This window comes from Ictalurus furcatus, chromosome 6 (assembly GCF_023375685.1).
Source record: "Ictalurus furcatus strain D&B chromosome 6, Billie_1.0, whole genome shotgun sequence".
Lineage (NCBI taxonomy): Eukaryota > Metazoa > Chordata > Actinopteri > Siluriformes > Ictaluridae > Ictalurus > Ictalurus furcatus.
Genome location: NC_071260.1, coordinates 27,379,818 through 27,406,451, shown reverse-complemented (window position 1 = coordinate 27,406,451; position 26,634 = coordinate 27,379,818). Strand labels below are relative to the sequence as shown.

The 26,634-nt window shown below is 36.5% G+C and overlaps 2 protein-coding genes across 3 annotated transcripts; both read left to right on the top strand.

Annotated features, from left to right (window-relative positions):
* Positions 1-1,922: 1,922 nt before the first annotated feature.
* LOC128608393 (protein FAM171B-like) lies at positions 1,923-18,061 on the top strand. Its single transcript, XM_053626056.1, has 8 exons — positions 1,923-2,307; positions 11,805-12,038; positions 13,492-13,584; positions 13,679-13,834; positions 13,930-14,100; positions 15,123-15,239; positions 15,345-15,468; positions 16,494-18,061. Exons 1-8 carry the CDS (start codon positions 2,121-2,123, stop codon positions 17,608-17,610), a joined length of 2,199 nt encoding a protein of 732 aa, XP_053482031.1. The 5' UTR covers positions 1,923-2,120; the 3' UTR covers positions 17,611-18,061.
* A 1,645-nt stretch (positions 18,062-19,706) lies between these two features.
* Positions 19,707-24,862, top strand: LOC128609075 (uncharacterized). Of its 2 annotated transcripts, none has more exons than XM_053627417.1 (7): positions 19,707-19,803; positions 20,775-21,062; positions 21,872-21,910; positions 22,031-22,093; positions 23,987-24,025; positions 24,146-24,304; positions 24,473-24,862. In XM_053627417.1, exons 2-7 carry the CDS (start codon positions 20,780-20,782, stop codon positions 24,715-24,717), a joined length of 828 nt encoding a protein of 275 aa, XP_053483392.1. In that variant the 5' UTR covers positions 19,707-19,803; positions 20,775-20,779; the 3' UTR covers positions 24,718-24,862. The 2 variants fall into 2 exon arrangements, with proteins under 2 accessions (XP_053483392.1, XP_053483391.1); XM_053627416.1 differs by having other exon boundaries at positions 22,031-22,189.
* Positions 24,863-26,634: the final 1,772 nt, after the last annotated feature.

The following is a 26,634-nucleotide window of genomic DNA, read 5'->3' as shown; positions in this document are numbered from 1 at the left end:
ACTGCACATTGGTCAGTCATATACAGTATTTATTAGCAATTATTATTTGAAATATCTTAATTTCTGCAAGGGTTGGTGAGTACCATAATCTGTGTGTGAACAGGGTAATTAGGGCCTTTTTTTGTTGTTGTTGTTGTTGTTGTTTTGTTTGTTTGTTTGTTTTTTTTTTTGGGGGGGGGGGGTTGCAAATATTACTTTTCTTTTGACTTTTCTGTCATCAAGCCAATATTCTAAAACCAAAAGTGTTATGAAATTCCCAAGATGCTGAATAATCATAACATGTTCTACTCAGGAGAGATTAACAACCATTCAGTGCTGCTTTTTCACTGGTAATAAGGTTCACGCATGTATTTAGAAAATCGTAAATCTGCTTCATTCATGCATGAATAGTTATAATAGTTATAAAGAGGTTATAATAGTAATAGGTTATAAATAGGTTATAATAGTTATCCTGCAATAATAGGACAATAGTTTCTTCTCATATTGTGCCTATTGTATTTAATCTGTTTTCATTTTTCATTTCAGTGTTTTAATTCTCCTCACCTTATTCTTTTACTTTACTCTCTTTGCTTTTAATGAATCATATCTGTTAGGACTTTAAAACGATTTGTGTCGAGTCTTTGCCTTCTGGAGCTACAAAGTAATATATTACAGTGTATTTAATTAGCTCATAAGAAAGCAAAACATGTCATTGGAAGCTTTTATAATGAACTATGTGCAGTTAATTCAATATCACAAGTTTAGTATTATAAGGTTCTATCTCTTATTCATCCTTAACACAGATATTATAATACTATATGTTATGTTGATTTGATGAGGAACAGGAAGACCGTCAATTATTGCTAAAGTACACTGCAATACCCTTGCTGTGAATATATATATATACTGTATATACACAGATTATAAATGGATGGCTCTGCTAGGATGTGGAAGGTATTTTGCTAGCATGGTTAGGGTTAACAAAGTTGTTCTGACTGATCACCTTTATTCTGTAATGAAACATTTCAAGAGTGATCTCTTGGTGGATTACTCTGCCCTCAACCACAGGGCATGAGGGTATACTGAATGGTTAATGAGGGGGGAAAATTATGTAAATCATATTCTATGACCTTCATAGTCACTAGCTCTCAACCCAGAACACCCAGTTGAATTGGGAGACTTAAGTGGGGTTGGACAAAGCTCTTCACCATAAAACACCAATTGAGGGAATATCTTTTTGTGTTCATTGTTCGAGTACAATATTTCAGACACTTCTTGTTGGATATCCCGGTGCACTAAAGCTGTTCTGGCAGTTTACTAATACACTTTAAATTGAACTTACATTTAAATTGTCACCCATCTTTATGTATGCTGCAGAAGCCTGCCGTTTTGTAGTCAACATTATAAATTCTATATAAATTCTAAATGCAGTAATCTCTGTGTATTCCAATGCAGGATTCTTGGCTAAATTTATATTACATTTTAAACTGCATTCTCTATAGTGTTTTGTTTTGTATTGTGCACTTATCTTATTCTGTATTTCAAACATGTAATTATTAGCAGATTTACATAATTATTTCTTTCCTAACTAACTTCAGCACAAACATAATGCATTCCTATCCAAGTTCCTTGGCAAAATTTAAATTAAATTAAATACTTTTTTTTTTAATATGAAAATATGGTTGCTTGGTTGCTTGGATAGTTGGACGCACTTCATTATTTTTCTACTGATATTGTTTTTGCTATTATTGCTATTGTTATTATTGCTCTTATTATCATTGTTGTTATTATTATTGATATTTTTCCAAAGCCACTGTTTAGTACAATACAAAATACTATTATAAGAAGAAAAAAAAAGTTATTTGAATTATAGTGAAATAGTAATTACTACAGAGCATGAAATTAACCAAGTCGTAGTTGCAAGCTTGAACCAGTAGATGGAATCCTAAAGTGCTACCATTCCCACAGTCCCTCCCTCCCTTTGCAAATAGATTTCAGCAGCATGCATTTACAAACCAAACCATGTTTACTCAGCTTTCACACACACTCCAATACATCCAAATGGAGGAATCAGGAAGGGACTGCTGTCTGCTGTTATAGCACCGCTCTCACAACTATGCCTCCCTTTTCCTTTTTCTGCCATGGACAAGCTAACCATGCTCTTGTTTTTGCTGACATTGTTCATATTCAATAAGGATGGCAGAGTCACGGCTGGCTTTAAAGGCTCGGCCCGTGCCAGCCTCACCCTTATTGATGGCACTCAGGACCAGCTGGCATACCATCACAACCATCAGGACAATCATGATGGAGGGTTCTCTGGCCAAGAAGGTAGGGTTTGCATGTCTCTTACTGTGTGTTATGATTTCACCTACTTTATTTTAACTCATTCCAAAGCTACAGGATAAATATGCACAAACAGGAACTGCTTTTGTTGGCTACCAGTTCCAGGTTGTTTCTCGGTTTCTCAGATGATTTTCTACTTCATGTGCACAACTCTACATAGGAGACTCTCACAGGATGAGAAAAGATGTCTGTCATGGGCTACACTAGATATCTAATAGGGATCCATTTGTCTATTTGCTAATCCAAGAAATTCGACAATGGGAGTCCTTCCTAACTAAAGTGAAAACTTTTTACAGATGCAGAAGTGACAAATTTGCCGGTGACTAATGTATTGACTAATAATCATCATAACAGACAACATAAAAACAAAATTACAACTGCAGACCTGATCTCTCAATACACACAGCTTTTATATTTTACCTTAATTTATTCAATACTTCTATCCTGAACATCTACTCAGCTGTCTTTTGGTAGAAACCTAAACTAGGAATTAAAGTGTGTGGGTGTGTGCTGGTACATTAACGACCATCAGAACATCTTGATGTTACAGTATAAGAGCAGGATTCCTACTGAACATGAATTTTGTTACAGTCTCTAACAGGACCAACATGGCCCCAACATTCACTCTCTCCCTCTCTCACTCACTCTTTCTCTCTCTCTCTCACACACACACACACACACACACACACACACACACACACACACACAAACCCATTATGTATTGTCCTGTAGAAAGTTTTGAGTTGTGTGTGCACAGTATCACTGTATATTTGGATTAATTATTCTATCATCCCCAAATGCCCCCAAAATGCCAATGCACACATTGTCCAGTCAAAGTGCAAATAACACAAAAAGATTTTTTTTTTTAGACTTTTTTTTTTTAAGTACGTGTGGTATTCACAGGAAACATGGCATAAACCTAGGTGAGCATTACAGTCTTGAAACAATTTGAAATTATGAACACAGTTACCTATCTGACTTGTGATATAATTAATTGTTCAGCACTAATAATTTCATTGCCAAGTAATTGATGGGTGTTCAGTCTGTTCACCAAGTCGTCAATATAAAGGATTTTGTCCTAGCGCTTCAGCAACGTTCTTTCATACTGGAAACAGCTCAATGCATAGCTTGAATCTGCCAAACTGCTCCCTCCTGCTCTCCTCTCCATCTGTTGTTTTTAACAGTGCCATACAGTGAAGCTTACAAAATAACTCCACTATCCTTTACAAAAGTCACTCTTAACCCAAGTCCTTCAAGTCCATGTTATTGCTCCATTTTGACTGCTGACTGATGCTAAAATACAACTCAACCCTGGCCAGAGTATAAAAACAAAAATAATCAAATGGGCCGTTTAGGAAACTGAAACATTCAGCCATGGAGAAATCCCTGTATTCAAATGTGCCAAGAGGTGTTTAGTGATTAACTGTATGCTGGTTACTAAGCCTGACCATTCTTAGTTATCCAGAAGTAAGTTACAAGATGGAGTACAATTGCTACACTGGAGCAATAGTTCATCCTGAGATGCTAATATGACTAGCTACTGAATGCTAATGAGGATCTCCTTGTAATGCTAGTATTCATGTAGTATTTGCAAACTTTTGTGTTGTTGGATGAAGTATCAAATTAAGGCAGTTTATATATTATAGATATGTCAAGGAGCAAAACAGTCACCTCTCACACTTGTTTATGGTTGTTGCTGCATAGTATATGTAGTGAAAACATGTAGTGTATTCTCCCTACCAGTTACCTCAATATAGTGTTTAATTTTGAAGAAGAAAAAAATGAAGCCCGTTTGGCCATGACTGGGGTAAGAATTAATCTTTGTATTGGGATATACACTCACTGAACACTTTATAAGGAACACTACACTCATACTGGGTAGAGCCTCCCTTTGCTCTCAAAACAGCCTCAATTCTTTGTGTCATGGATTCCAGAAGATGATGGAAACATTCCTTTGAGATTCTGGTCCATGTTGACATGATTGCATCATGCAAAAATTCAGGTGCAATTTCATGCTGTGAATCTGCCGTTCTACCACACCTCAAAGGTGTTCTATTGGATTCAGATCCGGTAACTGTGAAGGCCACTGAAGAACGTTGAACTCATTGTCATGTTCATGAAACCAGTTTGAGAGACTTTTGCTTCATGACACGGTGCATTATCATGCTGGAAATAGCCATTAGAAGGTGGGCAACAATATTTAAATAGGCTGTGACATTAAATTGATGATTGATTGGTATTAACTGGCCCAAAGTGTGCCAAGATAACATTCCTCACACCATTACACCACCTCCACCAGCCTGGACTGTTGACACAAGCCAGGTTGGGTCCATGGATTCATGCTGTTGGCGCCAAATTCTGGCTCTACCATCTGTGTGCATCAGCAGAAACAGAGATTCATCAGGCCAAGCTACATTTTTCCCGTCTCCAACTGTCCAGTTTTGCTGAACCTGTGCCCACTGTAGCCTCAGCTTTCTGTTCTTGGCTGACAGAGGTGGAACCCAACATGGTCTTCTGCTGTTGTGGCCCATCTGCCTCAAGGTTTGACATGTTGTGCATTCTGAAATGCTTTTCTGCTCACCACAATTGTACAGAGGTGTTATCCGAGTTACTGTAGCCTTTGTGTCAGCTCAAACTAGTCTGGCCATTCTCCGTTGATCTTTTTCATGAACAAGGTAAACTCTCTGAGTAATCTCTAGAGACTGTAGTGTGAAATTCCAGATCAGCAGTTATAGAAATACTTAAACCAGCCCGTCTGGCACCAGCAATCATGCCACCGTCAAAATCACTGAAATCACATTTTCCCCATTCTGATGGCTGATGTAAACATGACCCAAAACTGCTGGCCCATATCTGCATGACTCTATGTATTGCGCCGCTGCCACACGATTGGCTGATTAGATATAGTTGCATGAATGAATAGGTGTAGAGGGTTCCTAATAAAGTGCTCAGTGAGTGCAGTTCTCTACATTACAATTATAAGTATTTTTAACTTCTTCTTTATCTTCTGTGTTAGTGAATTGCTATATATTAATAAACTGTGGAAGAGCTGGATCTGACATGATATGAAAGGGCTTGCTTAGATTTTTTTTTTTAATTGTTCTTTAATCAACAAGATGATTTCTTTAAAAAGCCTCGAGAAATACAAAACTGTCTCATCAGTTGTAAACAAACAAAACTCTTTCGTGTTCTAGCAATGCAAGTGACATAATAGCATTTGTGCATGAGAAATCCCTACCCATGCTTATTAGTGTCCTGTCATCTTCTCTGACATCTAAATCTCCACCCTCTGTGTGTGTGCGTGTGTGTGTGTGTGTGTGTGTGTGTGTGTGTGTGTGTGTGTGTGTGCATGTGTGTGTGTGTGCAAGACTATGTAGTAAATGTGATACAATCTGGCTGATATTAATGATTTATTCATGTCATGTGCAAGTGTGTTATGGTGTTTGAAAGGAGATCTGTGCTAGAACATGAACAATTTTTAAAGGAAAGAAGGATCCACCCTGGAAGCTTTTTGGTGGCAAGTCTTCATGCAGTTTTAAACAAAATATTTTGGCCTGTCCAGTCCAAAACATTAAACAAAAAGTCAAATAGAAACTTGAATTATAATTAGAATTTTATAATTTGAATATAATGTTACTTAGGTCACATTGCTGTGATAGTCTAGTCATTGCTGTGATGTGTAGAAGCATAAGTATGTGTAGCAATTCAACATAAAAGTTATCCAAACATATATTTGGGAAGCGCAGGTTTTGATAGATCAAACCATCCTGTTTTTTCTGGATCGAATAAGAGCAAAATATCATTTTTGCTACATTGCTTTTTTACTTGAATTACATTGAATATCTTTTTTCCACTGAAGATGAGCTCAGAGTGGATTATACTGGATTTAGCTATTTCCTTAGGTGAGCTCCAGTGATATGAGAGCACTTTAAGAATATTGATTTCCTTATCTACAGAATAATGGGAGTGTATAAAGTAGGAAAGAGTAGCTCCACTCCTTGTGTGCCAAAGCACTACACAGTAAAGCATGACTGGATGTATATACGTATATTTTTTGCTGAATTATGATAATGATTTTTGAAAAAACAACAAATTTTTAAACTAAAAATAATCTTTTGACCTATATACATACTATATCACTAAGTGCATGATAATGTCGTATCATTTCCTTTTTTTTTTTTTTCACTAAGTGCAAACAGATGATGCCCAGTGAAATCTGCATTGTTTGATAAAACTAGTCCAACTCTGGCTAAACCTAGCCATCATTTAATGTGTTAGCCTGAGGATACAGCATAACTCATTTCATCAGTACAATGAATCTCCTGTAGCTCATGAAAGTAGGCCAGTTGTAAAAGCTAAACTGATTTTGACATGGATGCACTTTAACCTTATAGTACTTCTGGCATTATAGAATTTCTTCATGCTTTGCACCAGAATTCCTCTGAGGAGAACCCTGACTGCAGTTTCCCAGTCAGCAAAGTGTGCTCAGACTCATTTTGTTGCTAAATGAGGTAACTTTTCACATTCTTATTCCCAAGGTTGCTATACATATGGACCAGACAAACAGATGTCAACAAAAGCTAACCTATATTCCATTACACACATTAGAAACAAAGAAAAGAGCTTTCAGAGTTTTCTAAAAGCTGGAGAGAAAAAAACAGGAGGCAGATCTGTGATAATCTGATAAGAGAATGCATTCACCTTCCACTTAGGACTCAGGCCATTTAAATGCAATTAAAGGTAAAAGCATTTATTGAGCACCACTATGCTACACCAAGATCAGGATGGCTTGCATTTAGCACTGTCAGGCTGACACCCCACATTTAGTGTTATTGAGAAAAGTGACACAAATAGGAAAAGATATGAAACAACCCATAGATAGACTAAGCACATGTGCAGCACTGGAATTTACACCATGCCTGACAAACCATTTTTACTGTAGCTCCATTAAATATAGTAGGATTATAGTAAACTGTCATCATTTTACCCAAGGCAAATTTATTATGGCTTCTGTCAGCCTGATTACCTCTTCATAAGAGTAATGGCATATTAAAGATGAAATGTCATCACAGAGCATGCTTGCTGATCATGACTGTTAAAAATCTATTACTTATGAAAATATTTCCACTCTATTAAGATGCAAGACAAAGTGTATAAAAATCCCTCTGTTCAGCGTATAAAGTGGACTTGTTCATCACAAACATCACATCAATGAAGTTTCATATTAATGACCATCTAAAATCTATGCACTCTCTGATACGGTTTTTGTTTTTGTAAAAGGAAAGCTCATAGGGGTTATTAATAGTCCTGTAATGTTCCAGTATTTAAGTCTGGTTACCACCAAAAGTGAAAAGGAAGAAAATTGTATTTACATTCTGACTTTGGCGCAGGAGCATCACAGACATCCAGGATCTGATAACAATCTGAACTGATTTGTTATCAGATGTATGTCCATTTCACTACAGCTATCCAAAAACGTCAAGGCTTGATATTCACTATGTGAGGAACTTGCACTTAACTAGTGTTGTTTTGTGTGGGCTTTTTTATGTTAATCAGAATTCCAACAGTTTTCTTTCAGCTTGCCACACATTTGTTTATTCTTTTTTTGTAAGTTTTTGTCTAATAATACCCAAACTGAAGACAGGGCATTCAAGCTTTTTAAGAACTGACCTCAGCTTTTGTAACTTGCTGATTGTCAGTCATTTACTCTCAAGCAGGAATTACAAATGAATGTACATGAATTTACAAATAATCTGATCTTCTCCTCATTTAATCACTTCCGATTAGAAGTGATTAAAGTTAATAAATCACGTGCTTAGAGAAAAGAACATGCAGTGCCTTGCATAAGTATTCACGCACACACAGACACACACACGAGTTCAGAGACATGGGAAAGTGTTTTCCATTAGGGATGTTGGACTTTACATAGCATGAGCTATGATCTCACACATGAATGATAAATTATTTGACTTTCTTTTAACAGAGAAAATGTGTTGGTTTCCATAATTATACCAGTGCAGTTGATTTCTCGAATGAGAAGGTGCTGATTAATTTCCCATAACAGCTTTATTTATGATTGTAATATAAACCTATCATTTATGTTAACGTACTTGTTCTAATACAGTATCATTCTATAGTAACAGCTCATCCACTGGGACTTTATATGGCCAATGGTCCACGTTATCCAAGCCTAATAATAAGTGGATTAAAAAACAATGAAACGTGTAGGATCATTGATATTGTGAAGAAGTGGAATATCTCCAACATGCAAACTCAAATACTAGTCAAAAAACTTTCAACCTATTTGTTTATCAATATAATGTTAGTATTTTAACAGTTCCATGTCCTTGCTTGAACCTTTCATCATTTTGTAGTGTTACAACCTAGAACTGAAATGGATTTAATTGGGATTATATGCTTTTTTATTATTTAAAAAAAATCTGAACATCCTGTTGAGCACAATTAAATTCTTTATTTAAAAAAAAAAAATGGAAAGAATATGGCACACCGATGACTCAGCCTAGATGAGGCCATCCAAGAAATGTTAAGTACTTCACATTTGGTGGTGGTTTATACTGCATCCTTAGTTACATTTACATTTATGGCATTTGGCAGACACCCTTATCCGGAGCGACTTACATGTATCTCATCTATACAACTGAGCAGTTTATGGTTAAAGGCCTTGCTCAAGGGCCCAACCGTGGCAGCTTGGTGGTCAGAAGTCCAGATGCCTTAACCACTGAGCTACCACTGCTGCACAGGTGTTGAAAATTGATAAGGTCATGGGATTCAATGGTTTCCTGTATTTGCAGCGTTAACTTCAAAACGGCATTTAGCGATAAAAACATTGCTATTGATTGCATTCAAAATTTACACCTAAAGCACAAATGGAGCAACAAAATACTATATGCAGTCCAATGCAACAAGACAAGATCAAATATCTGAGTGTCACTCTGTGGTCTGTCTGTATCTAATGGACAGGGTCATAAGCACTCTGTGACAAGAGACTAAAATACAAGCAGAACAACATAATATTTGCAGTGCAATGCAGGAAGAAATTAACAGATTTTTACACTAGTGAGATTTTTATAAGCACACATCCCCATGTGCTATCCAAAATTCTCTGTGTGAAATCACTATAGACCAAAATAGTCATCTCTTAATTCAAAGTGATTAATTATAACTGTGCCAACCATGACATCTTGGCATGATTAGATCTAACAAGCCTGAAACTGTCACTACATCAGTATGAAAATTGATTTAGTAATCCATTAATAGTCTCACAGCATTAATTAAATGAGTTTTCTGTTCATTTTATTGACACCCAGGGAGTTCCTCAGCAGCTTTTTTAATGCTGGCCATGTGAAAATACGATGAGTTTGCATTTTGTAATGTATGTGGAGCCAAAATGCCTCTGAAATCACCTCCACTGGGAAATGCCCTTCACTTAATACACAGATATTGTTGTCCCTACTAATGCGATGAATTAATCATGTGTTTTTTCTGCCTCTCTGACATCCTATAGGTGACTAAAGCAACTATGATGAACTGCTTATGATTTGGGTTAATTATGAAAGTGATGTAGTGTGCAAAATCCATGTAAATCAATACTAATGCCAGTTCTGATGCTATTCTGGAGCATTTACAGAAATACTTCTTTCTTTACTTGTGATAATTCTATGACTATTGAGTGCAGTGCTGAAAGAGTAATATACAGCTATTCATTACTCTGTGAGAAATCGTGTAGCTTCTAAATGCCTTTTAAATAAAGGTGGCATAATAGTTCAGTGTTTGTCTCAGAGCGGTCTTTCTCTACTCTGTGACTGAGATACAAGTCAATTTTTCTATCCTGCTTGTCACTCTATGATCCTTCCCTCAGATTTCACCATGTGCTGTGTGTTTCATTCATATTAGAGATCACAATGTTTTGAAAGCCTGTTATTGAATGAGGGAGTTCCTCTTATGTACAGAGCAATTATAGTGAACTCATAAATAAAAGGCATCAATAATTATACTAAAATTGCTGCAGGCCTGTGCTCTACACTGTTGGGACTGCTTAGATGCACTGTTAGAATAATTGAGCTTATTTTAAGCCTAGTTTAAGTGCTCTGCTATATCCCTGTGTTAGGATAAATTAGCCATGAAATGTCATGTAAACATGGTTAACCTGTAGTCCCTGTAGAAACAGGCCTTGTGAGCATTAGGACAGAGAAGAACAGTATGCAAAGAGAAAAATTCCTTAAAGGTGTATATTAGCACATGTAAGACACTGTCATAACTTATTTATCAACCATAAATTTGCCATATATAATGTCCTAGTTGGGGACAAAACCCACATTTTCGACCAAATAATTTTTTTTATTAAGATATGCCTATTCCATGTGGGTGGATCCTCTGAGCACCTGTTCTAAAGATATTTTATGGTAATGTTATTAATATGGCAAGATTGGTTGATGGTAGATTATGCTTTAAATGATTAAATAACAAATTCTTGCCATTCTTGCATTCAACCATTATATATGAGTACATAGCACTTATCAATATTATTGCACAGATCATGCTAAATTGTTTTGTATATTTCCTCATCCTTCTGTGGCTACAATTTCAAATCTGCAAATCAAAGTGCATGACTAATACAAATGGCTTCCTGTGCAATGTAAGTGGGGGAGGGGAGATGACAACCTTTGCTATAGAATGATTGAAACACTTTAGCAATACTGTATCTTGGTTTCATTATGCCAATAAATAATGAAAGAGGAAGAGAGAAGGAAGGACAGAGACCGATTGAGGAATTATTGATGGTGAAAAGGACAAACTGAAATAAAGACATAGTATCTGATTTCATTACGTGGGCATATATGATGTATTTGTTTTCTCCATCGCTTTTCTAAGTAGAATAGTTATTAAAAATGCATGATGGATTTATTTTTGGATGTTTTGCGAAATTGCTGGTGTAGGCGATGTTGGAAGATTACTGTTGATCGCACATCAAATCAGCTTTTAGCCTAATAGCACAGTCCATTTGTGTTTAGGGCATTGTGTCTTTTGAAACCATTTGGAAAGCTAATGGGTTCGATTGTAGAGCATTTTTACGCACAAAACATGCCAGTACACAGCACAGTTGATTCTAACAGAATTAAGAGACATAAGCAGGGCTGTTATGGGCTCAGTGCTTTACATACTAGAGGGAAATTGCTTTTTTACTCATGTTTGGATGGAAAACTACACTAAATCTAACAAAGGTTTAGGCCACAATGGAGACTAGGGGAATATGTGTACATCAGCTTTTTAAGGCTCCCCACTTTTGTCTAATCCAAACATGCACTATATTACATCAGGTTTCTACAGCTCTATAATTCAAGTGTGTTGGAAACTGGAACAGAACAGAATGTTCAGTACTGCAGGTTGATAAGTGTGTATTACTGATTTAAAAAAAGCATCTCTATTCATGATTCTCTACGTTGCTCGACGTTCACCCTCAGGATCGACGTTTACCCTCAGGGTTCAGGTGAAGAATGCCGTGAGCCAGCAGCCCCTGAGCCACGCATCAGTGGAAGTGTTTGTAAACTACACACTCATCAACTCCACCATGACAGGCAGGGATGGAGTCACCGTGCTCAGGGTGCCATACACACACAGTTGGCCTCTCATGCTGGTGGCCAGAAAAGATGGCTACATCCAAACACCACTGCTGTGGAAAACCACCAAAATTCCAAGTAAGTGAAAAAACAATGTGTACCCACAAACAATCAAGTAATCATGACTAAACATTACTTAAAATGTTATGTTTTGGACCCATAAATCAAAGAGCTAAGGTTGTTCAACTTATTTACCTACAAATTACATAAACTTAATATTTCAAGTTATGAACTCAAAATCATGATTTATTAAAATGGCTCACTCTGGTCTTTCTTTGATGTGATCCGCTATCTAGGGAGTTCCACCTGGCAACAAATGAACTAGTGCACTGATTGGTAGATATTTGCAAAAGGCGGTCCTCTTTGTCTCGTCTGTTACTGGTACTGGTGTAGTGAAATTCAAGAGTCACGAGTGGGAGAGACGATTCTCTGTGTTTTTACAAATAAATGGTAATCATGTGGAGTAGATTTTGTAAATCAACAGTCCATACAGGATTTCACTGATTTTTTGTGCGATTGCTGCAGCCAAAATTGTATCTGCGGCTTTTTTTCAAAAGTTTTTTTGTGCTTATCTGTGGAAAACTACTTCAGTTGGAGAAATTGCAATTGCACTAAGTTGTTGTGCATGGTCTTTCACAGTGATGTTTCTTGGTAAATGAGACCTTTGAGCTGTACTCATGTTCGACGCATGTGAATCAAAGAGTGCTTTGGCTGAATGCTCGTTGCGATGACGCCACATGGCGCATAGTTATGACATCACAAGACACATCTTGGCCCAAATCTGCATTGATGATGATAATTTCACGTTAATTTCTGCTAATAAAAAAAAAAAAAGTGTTCATTTGCCTCTGTATAGAGATTTTTGGGACACTCTGTATTTACGCACACTTGAAATGATCCTTGGTGGACTAGTGTCTAGCATGCGGCACTCTCACTACTGCGATGATTCAGGAGTTATAGTCCCGTTCAGTAAACTATAAAGTACACTATATGAACGTTCAGTGAATTTAAATATACAAGTTTTGGGACACCCCATTACTCAAGTAATATTAGGAAACAAGTTTACTCAATCAATTGTGTACAGTCAGCTTGTTAGTGTTTTCAGTGGATGACTTTTGTGAGAATAAACATAAAAATACACTAAGAATTATTACTTATTATTTACTGTATTACCATTTTTTAATGTGTTTGGCTCATATTATCAAAGGGGTTTTGGGTGTCTTTCTATTTAAATTAATTGCTAATAATGAGAATGAAGATCTGATGAGTTGAATTTTATCAAATAAATCAAATAAACAAAATTGCTGTAATATTGAAAAAGATAACCTGGGTCACTGTGACATCTTCTTTTACGTATCGAACAGAGCATGATGGTTAAGGTGTTTAAAGAATGACTTGAATGACACAGCAAGAGCAGTGCCCTAAAGTCCATGTGCACTGTTGGCCCACTAATGAGCATATCCACAAAACTAATGTGATATTTCCATGTTAAATTAATGATATAGTGAGATTTTTTGTGTCTATTTTTCAGTTTTTTCATCTGTAACACTGCCACTTTTCTACCAAAACCAAGGAAACATATGGCTGTTTGAAGATTTGGTCATCATAACAGGCAAAATGTCTGGTATGTACCTATGGCTTCTGTAATATGACACAGTACATCATGTTGCTTACTAGCTATGCATGTTAATCTCTCTATACTATGTGTTTATTGCCAGATACTGTGCCACCTGCAAATGTGCAGTTCCCAAAGAGGCTGCTCTCTCTACCAGACAACAACATCTCTTCAATAACAGCCTACCTGACTGTGCCTAAACTGCCTGCAGAGAAACATTTCTTCCCCAACACCACAGGCATCATCATGAGCAAGTCAGGTAAGATATAACTGGCCTAAACATGGATGTGTAAGTTATACTGTAATGACAGTTTTTCGAGCCTGTGTATCTGTGTGTATGTTTTATATTCACAGGCTTTAGGAGTGTTGAGTTAAACCCAATTGCAGCAGTTAGTGTCCAGCTCTTGTATAATGGAATTGATGTGCAGATATCAGGCCCTGTCCAGATCACATTACCTCTTGCTGAAAGCAGCCAATCACAGCTCTCCTATACTGTCCCAGCCTGGTCATTTGACAGAAAGACTGGTAGGTTTTGTCTTCTTTGGATAACAGAGGTGCAGAAAATTCTTTGTTTGAGAAGGAAAGGAAGGATGGATGAGAGAGGAAAGAAGGAAAAAGCAAGGAAGGAAGGAAGGAAGGATGGAAGGAAGGAAGGGCAAGAGCAAGGAAGGAAGAAAGGAAGGAAGAGCAAGCAAGGAGGGAAGAAACAGGAAGAGCAAGTGGGAGGACGGAAGGAATGAAGGGGATGAACAATGAAGGAAGGAACGAACAGCAAGAGCAAGGAAGGAAGGAATGACCAACAAGAGTAAGGAAGGAAGGAAGGAAGGCATGAACAGGAAGAGCAAGGAAGGAAGGAAGGAAGGAAGGAAGGAAGGAACAGCAAGAGCCAGGTAGGAAGAAAAGAAGTAACAGCAAGTGCAAGGAAGGGAGGAAGAAATGAAGGAATAGCAAGCAAGGAAGGAAGAAACAGGAAGAGCAAGAGGAAGGAAGGAAGGAAGGGCAAGAGCAAGGAAGGAAGAAAGGAAGGAAGAAACAGGAAGAGCAAGAGGAAGGAAGGAAGGAATGAAGGGGATGAACAATGAAGGAACGAATGAACATCAAGAGTAAGGAAGGAAGGAAGGAACAGCAAAAGCCAGGCAGGAAGAAAAGAAGTAACAGCAGGTGTAAGAAAAGAAGGAAGCCAAAGAAAGGAAGTCTAATACAATAATGGATTCAAATGTGTATGCATGTATTAATTGTGCATTTAGTAAAGGTAGAAAAAGCCCTTGTGCTACTGCATACTTTCTTCTATAAACAAAAGTTTGGATTGTTTTAGAAACCTGTGAATGAAATGACTGTAATACTTTCATTATATTTTCATGACAACTAACAAACCCAATAAACATTTTAAAAGCTTATTCCAATTGTCTTTATGGTAACTGGCCTCTGTTGGAATAAGCATTTATGTGAGATTGTCCTGAAAAGCTTATGTAGACATTGTGTACCCCTGTGAACACTGTAGTGTTACTAAAATGATTGTTTAGTGCTGTGTGTTTTTGTCCATGCAGGTGTATGGGTGAATCGTGGTTTGGGAACAGTTCAAATGGAGAACAGACATTTGGTTTGGGTCTACACTGCTCCCCATCTGGACTACTGGATTGCTGCCCCTTTTCCCTCATCCACTGGTATAAATTATTTTGTTGCCACATGTAGAACAGTGTATGGCTTTAGTTGTTTAGGATTTTATTTCTTTCAAACATAACCAGATTTTCTCATTCTTGCAAATCTAGGTTACATGGGACATGAAAGCCCTCTGGATTTCATTTCATACAATGCATACCTTCTTATTCCAGTAGTAGGAGGAGGTTTAATTATTGCTGTAGGATTGCTTGCTGTGGTGTCATGTTATTGTAGGTAAGGCCATTTCCTATCATTTTCCTCACTGTAAAATCATCTTAATTTGTTTAAATGGCAAATATGTCAAACTCTCAACATTCTTCTGTAAAATGTTGATTTGCTATAATGGCTTAATACCATAATGCTTTTGAATTCTCACCTCTGATTGGTCAGAAGGTGTTGATTAGTTTTCTATAACAGCAGCATTGACAGTAGTGCTGGTTGCAATGGTTATATTAATGTGCTCATACTAATATGTACAAATGGGCTTCTCAGTAATGTGGCAAGCTCTATTTTTCCTCTTATTAACTCCAGTAAGGCATGATGCTTACATATGTGATAAGTGATAACAAGAACTAACTTGTTTGTGGATATTCCACAACATTAAAAGTAAATAGAATTGGATAAAATGTATTAAGTGTATAAATAAATAAAAAAGTTGCATATTCCCAAACAGCTGTGGTACAAGAGGAATAAAAAATACTTTGGGACCTGCTTTTACTGGAAAAATGATCAACATTGGGATGGTAACAGTGACTCCACTTTATGTCGGCCATATTAACACACTCTGTTACTGATTATTTTTCTACAACATCATGTCCCATTGTGTTTTATTCCTTGCATAAGAATCTTTAGTCTTTGGAGAGTCTTTGGAAGCCTGGATACATAATATTGTTTTAGCTTTGACAAAAAAAATAGCCACTGATCTTGACAAAAATTTCACCAACATCTCAAACCTGAAATAAACTGAAATTATTAGCTGATTCCTTACAGTGTTTGATAAAAACAGATCAGTCATAAATCATTTGTGCTGATCCACTGTGAACAAGTCCAACAGAATGTCATTCACAATGTCACAGTGTTACATTTACTGCATCAATTTGAAAGCTGTTATTGAACTTTATCTCAACATATGCCACCTAAGAGAAACCAAATAGTGTACAATGGTATTTACCGGTTGTCCACAAGGTTTCCAAGTATCAATGCCATTTAGTCTTTCTGTATTTATTCCAGCTTTCTATTTATATATGTTTTTCCTTTAGAGACTCCCTGTGTAAGCGAAAAAGAAAGCGAGTCCACAGCCGAAAAACAGCCGTTCAGAAGAAAGACCAGACCACTGGTAGAAACAACAGCAATGAGCAGTTGGACATTTCTTTTAAAGCTCCTACACACAAACACAGGCATCGTTCAGCTGCATTTCAAAGCACATCAGTCTGTAAGAGGGATCATGAAAACATAGCTAAAAGTTCTCAAGAGTCTACAAAAACCTTACAGACGCCACAAAATGTTAACAGTAGTGAGCTTGTGATACCGGTCTCGCTGCATGAAAATGTGTGTCTTCCTGAAAGCTTAGTTCTGTATAACCAGTCTGTAGCTTTGATTCAGGTTCCACACCACGTCACTTCATCAGACCAAGCATCAGGAAGCAGGTCCGCCACGCTACCTAGGAAGGCGGTCCAGTACAGTGGCCTGGAAAAACCAAAAATGGCACTACTCTCAGATTTCAAACAGCAAGACATAACTATGGAGATGACATATGAAGAGCCCAGAGCTAAAGGCTGGAGCTGCTTGTTGGAGTCTGTGTCTGTCCCAGACACCCTGAACAAAGCTACAGGGATGGACACTTCCTGTGGGACTAATCAAGGAAGCTCTGAGCAGACACTACTGGAGCTGTCCAAAAATAAACCCTTCCCTCATCCAAAAGCTTGGTTCGTTTCTCTGGAAGGAAAACCTGCTGCACAGGTCTGCCACTCCATTGTAGACCTTCGGAAATGTCACCTCCTACTCACTGACAGTCAGGACACCAGTCTGGACTCAGGCGTCGACCTCAACGAGCAGCATCAAAAGCAGAACCAGAGCTATCTGAAAAGAAATACAGCTCACACACAGGCAATCCACTCAGAGAATGCACATCTGAGCAGCTGTGAGAGTGGTACAATCATAGCCTGCACCCCAGAAGAGCTCTTGCTCAAAAACACACACCAGAGCAGCGGTGGAACCGTGTCCTACTTACCAGAGGAGAAATGCGATGATGACACGTCATACGAGGGCAGCGAATGTGCACCAAGCCCTCGAGTGCAAAGGCTTAGGAAGGCAAAGGAAAAGCCAAAAAGCACCTGGCACCTGAGGGAGGAAAGACCGCTTATGAAGCTAAACTAAAAGCACATTGTTAAAAATGGTTTAGTTATTATTATCATCACCACCATCATCGTCATATCATATAGACTATAAAACCTAAAATAAAATGTCCATTTACTGAAAACACTGCTAGAAGCCATCATGTTCAAACTTTAAGTGTTTCCTTTCTGTAACATTTCTTCTTTTTTTTCTCCTTTAAACATAATATTATCCTTGCAAAGTTATGTAATCTTTTATTTTTTTTAACTGCAATGGGTTTATTTATTTGTTTCTTTCTTTTACACAGATAATTCTACACAGATATTTTACACAGATAATTCTACACAGATATTCCACTTAATTTCACAGTGAAATTGTACTTAAGCCTTGTACAGTTGAGGTCACAAGTTTACATACTCCTTGTAGAATCTGCAAAATATTAATAGCTTTAAAAAAAAAAAAATTTTTGAAAAGATGGATCGTAAAAAATGCATTTTTTTTTATTTAGTACTGCCTTGAATAAGCTATTACACATAACAGATGTTTACATATAGTCAACGAGATATAATAATAACTGAATTTACACAAATGAACCAGTTAAAAAGTTTAGATTTGTTCAGCATCAGTGAATGTTTGCACCTTTTGTAAAAGTTGTGTACGAGTCCCTCAGTTATCCCTAGTGTGAAAAGATGGATCCCAACATCATATAGCCACTGTTGGAAAGGGGTCAAATATGCAGAAGATGCTGGAAAAGTAAAGAATGCGCAGGACCTGGAGGATTTTTCTGAAGAACAGTGGGCAGTTTAACTGCTCAGGACAAACAAGGGACTCATGAACAACTATCACAAAACAAAAACACAGTCACTGATCATCCAGGTAACGACAGACAGTATTAATAATCTAGCTGTAAAGTATGTAAATGTTTGAACTGGTTCATGTGTAAATTCAGTTATTATTGTGTCTTGTGTACTATATGTAAACATCTGTTATGTGAAATAGCTTATTCAGGGCAGGACTAAATAAACAAAATGCAATTATCTTTTATTATTAACATTTTATAGATTCATCAAGGCGGATGTAAACTTATGACCTCAACTGTGTCATTGTAAAACTCATCATAGCTGAATGAAGCTTACTGAATACATTTAATTCTGAGCTTTTCTTTCTTTCCTTCTTTCTTTCTCCAAAGATTACACAGGTTCCTATTTGTTCTCATGATAAAAGGCAGTCTAAATGCTGAAAGTATTTAATTGTATTGTATGATACAATGCACTGTTCGTATAGTTATTTTTAGTTAATTTCTAATGATCGGTCATAAAATAGGCCAATGCCTTTTGACAAATGAGTCATTTTGTAGGCATCAGGTGTGGAAATCAATTTTAAGGATAAGCTGCTACTTCAGAAAGATGTTTCCTCATGCCATGGCTGCTTAAAAAGGCCTACTGCATGCTTAACACATATGGTGACATTTTGTGTTATACTGCTTTGATGTCATCTGCCATGTGTTTTCAATATGCAAATAAACAATTCTGATTGTTTCGATATGCAGAATCTGTGTAAATGGTCCATTCTAGTTGTTCTTTGCTGTTGTTTTTTTTTTTTTCTTTCATTACACTTGCAATGACATTAACTCTCCTGAACTGGGAATCAAACCCGGTGGCTGGCATTTTGCAACATTCACATTACCACTGCCCAACCACACACATTTTAATCATTTTAATTTCAATAGTATAGTTATAGTACCTGTCAGTGCCAACATGCCCACAAGATTTCATAATGTAATTGGCTTACATTAATACTATGTGAACTGATCCTGCTAACTTTACATAATTAAACCTTGTAATTAGAAACCTGTTTAAATTAAGTTTATAAGCAATGAAATCACGTTTTGATGAGAAACATCATATTTTTATGTATACCATACGTCAGAGTTTTTCTTAAATATCTAACCGACCACATAATCCATTTTTTTCAGCACATGGTCAGAAATTATAGGATAGCCCTCATTTAATCAAAATGTTAACTGTTTTAATACATTCTTATTAAAACTTAACCACTCAAAATCAGATTTTACTAAATCCATTTTTATCATTCAATTTTTGTCCCTTTTAGCCATTCGGTTAAACAGCGCCCTCTGGTGGTAATCCTGTAGAAAATGTTGTCAAATTTTTGAAAGTGAAACCAATACACTCATGGACACGGAGCACGCGGAACAGAACAAAACATAGCAATAAGGTGCGTATATACAGACTTATAATAATAATAATAAGCAGAAGAAGAAGAAGAAGAAGAAGAATACACTTTCTTTAGTAATGTTTAATGCACAGAGGAAAGAAGGGGGAAAACGGGTTTTTTTAAAACCCCTAAAGTGAAACTAACTACTAACTGGGCTTTATCCTAGCCTGGGCCTTCAGGGCTGTAGCCTAATATTTTATACTATTATTATTATTTAGCCCCGAATAATTCTCCAATTGTTGCGGCCAGAAATGCTTGATTTTGCTGCCACTTTTTTGCCATGCCATTTGCGGAGTTTTCTGTTTTATCCTTGATGACTTGAATTGGCGAAATTGCGATTGCATCAGATTGTTTTGCATGCTGTTTCGCGTGATGTTCGTTGGTACATGAGACTTTGAAAAGGGACTGCAACTCTGAATTTGTTCAACTTGCTTCGTGAAACAGGCGTCAGGTGCCAAGTTATGTGAACATGATATAATCCAACTATTTGTCCAATTTTCACATTTTTAAGCATTTAGCCCTCACATCCCTGCAGAAAAAAAAACAATAGAAACTATCAAAGACATTCTAATGGTTTCCACTACAAATACCATTACAAACCATCAGCTAACCATTAAAACCATTACCATTATTGGTACTTAATTGTATCCACTAGACATAACGTGCCACGAGTAGAAGGCAACCACTTACCAGTAGAGACCCACAAGGACATTTACAGATTCCATTAAAACCATTACAAATTCTTTGAGGGTTTCTGGGGGGGGGGGGGTTCCAGCAGGGATGCAAGAAAAAAAATGCATGAAAACAGTCTATGTAGAAGTACGTTTTTGAGCGTTTTTTTTGTTGTTGTTTTTTTTTTTTTTTTTTTTTTGATGGAGAAGAATCTGGGTCCTGGTGCACAGTCAGGAGTTTATTGGATTTTTTTCTTTGCACATTTATACTTGAACTAAATTCTGCATTTTCTATTTCAGGAAGAATGGACATAATCACAAGTAATAAGGTGAAGCTTATTAAATGGTTACGCGTAGACGAATACATTTTGCAGCACGTCCAATGTAGGAAGTTGATAACCATGGATGAATACACGAAACTGAAAAACCTCTCAAACCCTGGAACACAAATAACCGAACTCTTGGACCTAATGTTGCAAAAGGGACAAAGTGTGTGCATGGACTTTCTAAAATTGCTGAAAGAAGACGATGTGAATGAAAGCAGCCCGGAGCTCAAGAAGTGGATAACTTCAGTAAATACCTGCTTAGGTAAGCGAGATTTACACGGTGTTACACTGTACTCAGTGCTGCAAGCTACACGTCATCTCCAAATCAGCAAATACTAAAACACACACACACACACACACAACCAGTCATGTGGTCATTTCACCTAGTGTTCTGCTTATACAGTCAGGTCCATAAGTATTTAGGCAGAGACACAGTTTTCATAAATTTGCCTGTGTACACGACCATAATGGATTTGAAATGAAGCAATCAAGATGTGATTGAAGTGTCTTTCAGCTTTAATTCAAGAGGTTTACCAAAAATATTGCATTAACTGTTTAAGAATTAGTCCCTCCAATTTCACAGGCTCAAAAGTAACTGGACAGTTTTTTATATATTAAAAATGAAATACAAATTAGTATAAGCTAGTCCAATCTGAGCATAATACGTTACTGAATAAACTAATCACCTCTATGTTTAAATCTGCATAACATTTCAGATTATTGTGCTCCTTCTAATCATTATTAGGTACTTAGGGAATATTTAAGTAACAGATGCTTTTTTTCTAACAAAGCATTAAAGCAAATAGCCAACGATTAGCTTATGTAAATGACATCATGCAAACAGGTAGCACCTATTTATCCGAAGCAATACTTTTTCCAGCTTCTCTATTACAACTGAAAGTAATAATATACTTCGCATATACAGTATTAAGGGACATTGTCAACACTCTGCATACTGCATGATGAAACAATCATATTTCCCCCTATTCAAAATATAGAATGACTGGTATCTGGATGAATGTAATAGCTAAATATTATTTCACACAGTGTCTTCTTTCCTCTTTCTCACAGAAATAAAAGCGGCTCCACAGATCGCCGGCCAAAGCTCAGGTGTGAATAATGACCATACCATACATCCTGAATATTTAATTTTTAAAAATCCCATTCAGCCAATGCTGTTTATGCGGATGCTCACTGGAAGTTATAATGCAAATCTTTTTTCATCAACAGGTAGCTCAGTGAATATTACTGAAGATGATACCAGCAGTGTTTACGTCCCTATCATTAGCGGTGGTAAGATTTCTGTCCTCAGTATGGAAACGAATATTAGTCTTCAAAAAAGGACTGATGAGAAACCGATGAGAAGCGGTTTCTCAGACCAAGAACTAGGTAACTCCTGCTCCACTAACATCATTTAAGGCATTCATGAAAAAAGACCAAGTCGCACTACTAAAGGCTTTGGTATACATTACACTTTCAATCTAAAGTAATTTCATAATGAATTTCTCCTTCTCTTCCTTCTGCTCTTCACTTGTTTCTTAATTTATTATACTCCAGATAAAGACTTTTTAAAGAGGAACCGGGGTAAACTTATTGATAAAGTAAAAACTGTTGATAGAATCATTGATCAGCTTAACCTTACTGATGAAATGGTGGCAAACGTACAAGCTGAGCAGACAGAACAGGCCAAGATGAGGAATGTTCTGGAGTACACAAACAGCAAAAAAGCTGCTAAGCTTCTGGTTGAGGTCTTGTAAAGACATGCAGGTGATGTCATGGAGGACCTGACCATGGCCTAACAGCTCAGTGCAGCATTTAAAACCTCTTCAATGATGGTGCAGGGCATAAATCACAGACCAAATACCAAAGACCATATCTAAGATAATATTATGAGATGTGTATTTTTATTACTGTTTCTGTAAACAATATAGATTTGTTTTATATCACCCATGACCATCATTCCACTATGTTTATATATTCAATATATATATATATATATATATATATATATATATATGTGTGTGTGTGTGTGTGTGTGTGTGTGTGTGTGTGTGTATATATATATATATATATATATATATATATATATATATATATAATATTCAATTAACTCAAGTGAAGCTTGTTATCACTTCAGAGGTAGAACTTGTCCAAAATAAATTACAATTAGAGGAAATGTCCTCTTCAGAATAAAAACAAAACAGCTGTCATAAATTACAATACTCATGTGACCTTGATATTGATGTCCACTTTTGTATTTTCCAATGCCGATACTGAAATATGAAGTTTTAACAAATATCAATAATCATCCACATCTACTAAGCTTTAAAATGATTTTTTAAAACTGAAACACTTGAAACACACACAAAAAAACACATAGCTTAAAACACAACTTGCAGAAAACCACAATGTTTACACAAAAACCATTCACATTGCAAAAATAACAAATTATAAATATAATAAAAGATTTAACATAACAAACAAAAAAAATAGAATAGTCTCCTAATTCCCGAAACGAATTCCAATCTTTTCCATTTGTTACAAGATTGGCTCCAATTCATTCTTTTTCTCTCAGATAACTCAAGAATTTCTTGCTGGTATCGACACTGCTGGTTGGTTCTCTCTCTAATTGCAAAGCCCTATTGGTAGGCCTACTCTAGCAAATTTTGTCAAATGTCTTCTTTTTTGTCATTCATCATATATATGTTAAACATATATTTAAAAGTGAAATACAAAATAGTATAACCCAGTCCAATCTGAACATAATATGTTACTGAATAAAACTAATCACCTCTGTGTTTAAATCTGCATAACATTTCAGATTATTGTTCTCCTTCTAGTCATTATTAGGTACTTAGGGAATATTTCACTCACAAATGCTTTTGTATTCTATTTTCTAACAAATTATTACCGCAAATAGCCAACAATTAGCTTATCTGAATGGCATCATGCAAACAGGTAACATCTGCAGTATATATCCTTTCAAGCAAGCTATTCATTAATCAAGACTTTTTATAGCTTCTCTATTAAAACAAAGTAATAATATACTTTGCATATATTAAGTAACATTCCCAACACTGCAACAATCACTTTTCCCCCTATGCAAAATATAGAATGACTGGTATCTGGATGAATGTAATAGCTAAATATTATTTCACACAATGTCTTCTTTCCTCTTTCTCACAGAAATAAAAGCAGCTCCACAGCACTCTGGCCAAAGCTCAGGTGTGTATAATGACCATACCATGTATACCATGAATATTTCATTTTTAAGAATCCAAAGCCATGCTGGTGTATGTGGATGCTCACTGGAAGTTATAATGCAAATCTTTTTTTCATCAACAGGTAGCTCTGTGAATATTTCTGCAACTGATGGCAGCAGTGTTTACGTCCCTATGATAAGCGGCTCTCAGATTTCTAGCCTCAGTATGAACATGAATACTAATTTTCAAAAAAGGACTGATGAGAAACCGCTGAGAAGCGGTTTCTCAGACCGAGAACTAGGTAACTCCTGATCCACTGACATCATCTAAAGCATTCGTGAAAAAAGACCAAGTCGCACTATAAAAGGCTTTGGTATACATTACACTTTCGATCGAAAGTAATTTCATAATGAATTTCTCCTTCTCTTCCTTCTGCTCTTCACTCCTTTCTTCTTTTATTATACTCCAGATAATCAGGAATTTCTGAGGAAGAACCGGGGTGAACTTATTGATAATGTAAAAACTGTTGATAGAATAGTTGATGACCTTCACTTCACTAATGAAATGGCGGCAAACGTGCAAGCTGAGAAGACAGAGCAGGCCAAGATGAGGAAAGTTCTGGAGTACACAAACAGCAAAATAGCTGCTCAGCTTCTGGTAGCTGCCTTGTGGAAACATGCAAAAGATGTCATGGAGGAACTGACCACGACCTAACAGCTCAGTGCAGCATTTAAAACCTCTTCAATGATGGTGCAGGGCATAACTCACAGACCAAATACCTCACCGTTTCTAAGATAACATTATGAGATGTGTATTTTTATTACTGTTTCTGTAAAGAATATAGATTTGTTTTTTATCACCCATGACCATCATTCCACTATGTTTTTACAGTTTTATATTTTTATAACCGGTGTAATTATAAGACAATATCAGTCAATATCTTGATGGAAAAATCAAAAATACATGAATAAATAAGCAATGTTGAGTAGAAGTGCATATTCGAATACATTGGTTTTGCTGATTGTAAATAGAATACCTGTTTGGATTAAACCCATTCAGTTGAAATGACCAGTAAAATTAGCTAATAACTACAACTCCAGGCAAAAATTATGTAAATCACCACACTTAGAGTATGTTGACCTGGCTTTCCTGTTTTTTTGTTGTTGTTGTTGTTGTTGCTGTTGTTGTTTTTTTTTTTTTTACTTCTTGGCAAATAAACAAAATCACAGATATGACACAAACCAATGTTTCTTTAATAGCTGAACATCCTGGCTTCATGAAACATACCTCAAACAAATCAAAATTATTGTAATTAATGGCATATTTTTTCCAGATCAAGTAGAGGAAAAATTATGGAATCATCAAAAAAGAATTAGTTTTTTTTTGCTCCTCCACAGGCATTTTATGACTGCCTGAATTCTTTTCTTTTCATTAGATTTCCCTAATGAAAAACAATACTCTCTATCAAGTTGGTCCCAAACCTTTTTGAATAGCAGTTGACTGCTCAGCTCTGCATGATGGAGCCTGGTCATGGACCAATTTTATTTATATTTCCACCGTACATTTTCAATCAAACTGAGATCCAGACTGTTTGCTGGCCATGTCATTAAGTTGATATGCCTTTCCTGAAGAAATGCTTTAACACTGGACTAGTGGACTAGTTCAACAAATAGACTTCATGTACAAACCGTAATGAACTTTCTTTTACTTTTTCTTTTACTTTCACACTATCCGTCGTTACCCAGATGAGGATGGGTTCCCTTCTGAGTCTGGTTCCTCTCAAGGTTTCTTCCTCATATCATCTTAGGGAGTTTTTCCTCACCACAGTCACCACCGGCTCGCTCAATAGGGATAAATTCACACACTTAAAATCTGTATCCTGTGTTTAATATGTTTCTGTACAACTGCTTTGAGACAATGTCCATTGTAAAACATGCTATACAAATAAAATTGATTTGAATTGACTTGGATTGAACACTCTTTACTCTGTGGCAAGGTGCATTATCATCAGCGCCAAACCTATTTTCTATCGATGGAATGAGAAAAGTGTCCAAAATTTCAATGTACACCTGTGCACTGACTGTTGAGGTCTCCCCTGTTCCTTTACCTGACCTGAAACCCCATATCAAAAATGACTGGGTAAATGTGATTGTCTTCTTCAGGCAGTAATCTTTATATGTTTCATTAGAACGGCACCAGACAAAATTTCCACGTTCATTACTTTGGCCAATGCAGATTCCTTATTCATCACTGAATATCACTTTCATCTGATCATCCACACTCCATGATTGCTTCTCTTTAGCGGTTCTGTTTAGGTGTTAGTGCTGGTTTTCCTTTGGCTTTTCTATACATAAAACCCATTTCATTCAGCCGATTTCTTAAGTTCTATCAGAAACACTGACTCCTGTTTCTGCTCATTTGTTTTTCATTTGTTTTGTTGTGCATTTTCTATTTTCAAGGCAATATTGCTTTGAGTTTTCTATCCTGATGTGTGCCGTCTTTCTTGGTCTACTCATATTTCTTTCTTTTATAACCTTCCTATTTCGTTTCTACTTGCACCAAATTTTAGACACAGCTGACTGGGAACAACCAACATCTTTTTCCACACTCTGTGTTAGATTTCCTTCTTGA

Excerpts from the sequence above, each read along its gene's own strand:
- LOC128608393 (XM_053626056.1), top strand. The coding sequence starts at position 2,121 with ATGGACAAGCTAACCATGCTCTTGTTTTTGCTGACATTGTTCATATTC. Across the intron at positions 15,240-15,344 it reads CCCTTTTCCCTCATCCACTG|GTTACATGGGACATGAAAGC; the intron begins GTATAAATTATT and ends TTGCAAATCTAG. Across the intron at positions 15,469-16,493 it reads GTGGTGTCATGTTATTGTAG|AGACTCCCTGTGTAAGCGAA; the intron begins GTAAGGCCATTT and ends TTTTTCCTTTAG.
- LOC128609075 (XM_053627416.1), top strand. The coding sequence starts at position 20,780 with ATGGACATAATCACAAGTAATAAGGTGAAGCTTATTAAATGGTTACGC. Across the intron at positions 21,911-22,030 it reads GATCGCCGGCCAAAGCTCAG|GTAGCTCAGTGAATATTACT; the intron begins GTGTGAATAATG and ends TTTCATCAACAG. Across the intron at positions 24,305-24,472 it reads TTTCTCAGACCGAGAACTAG|ATAATCAGGAATTTCTGAGG; the intron begins GTAACTCCTGAT and ends ATTATACTCCAG.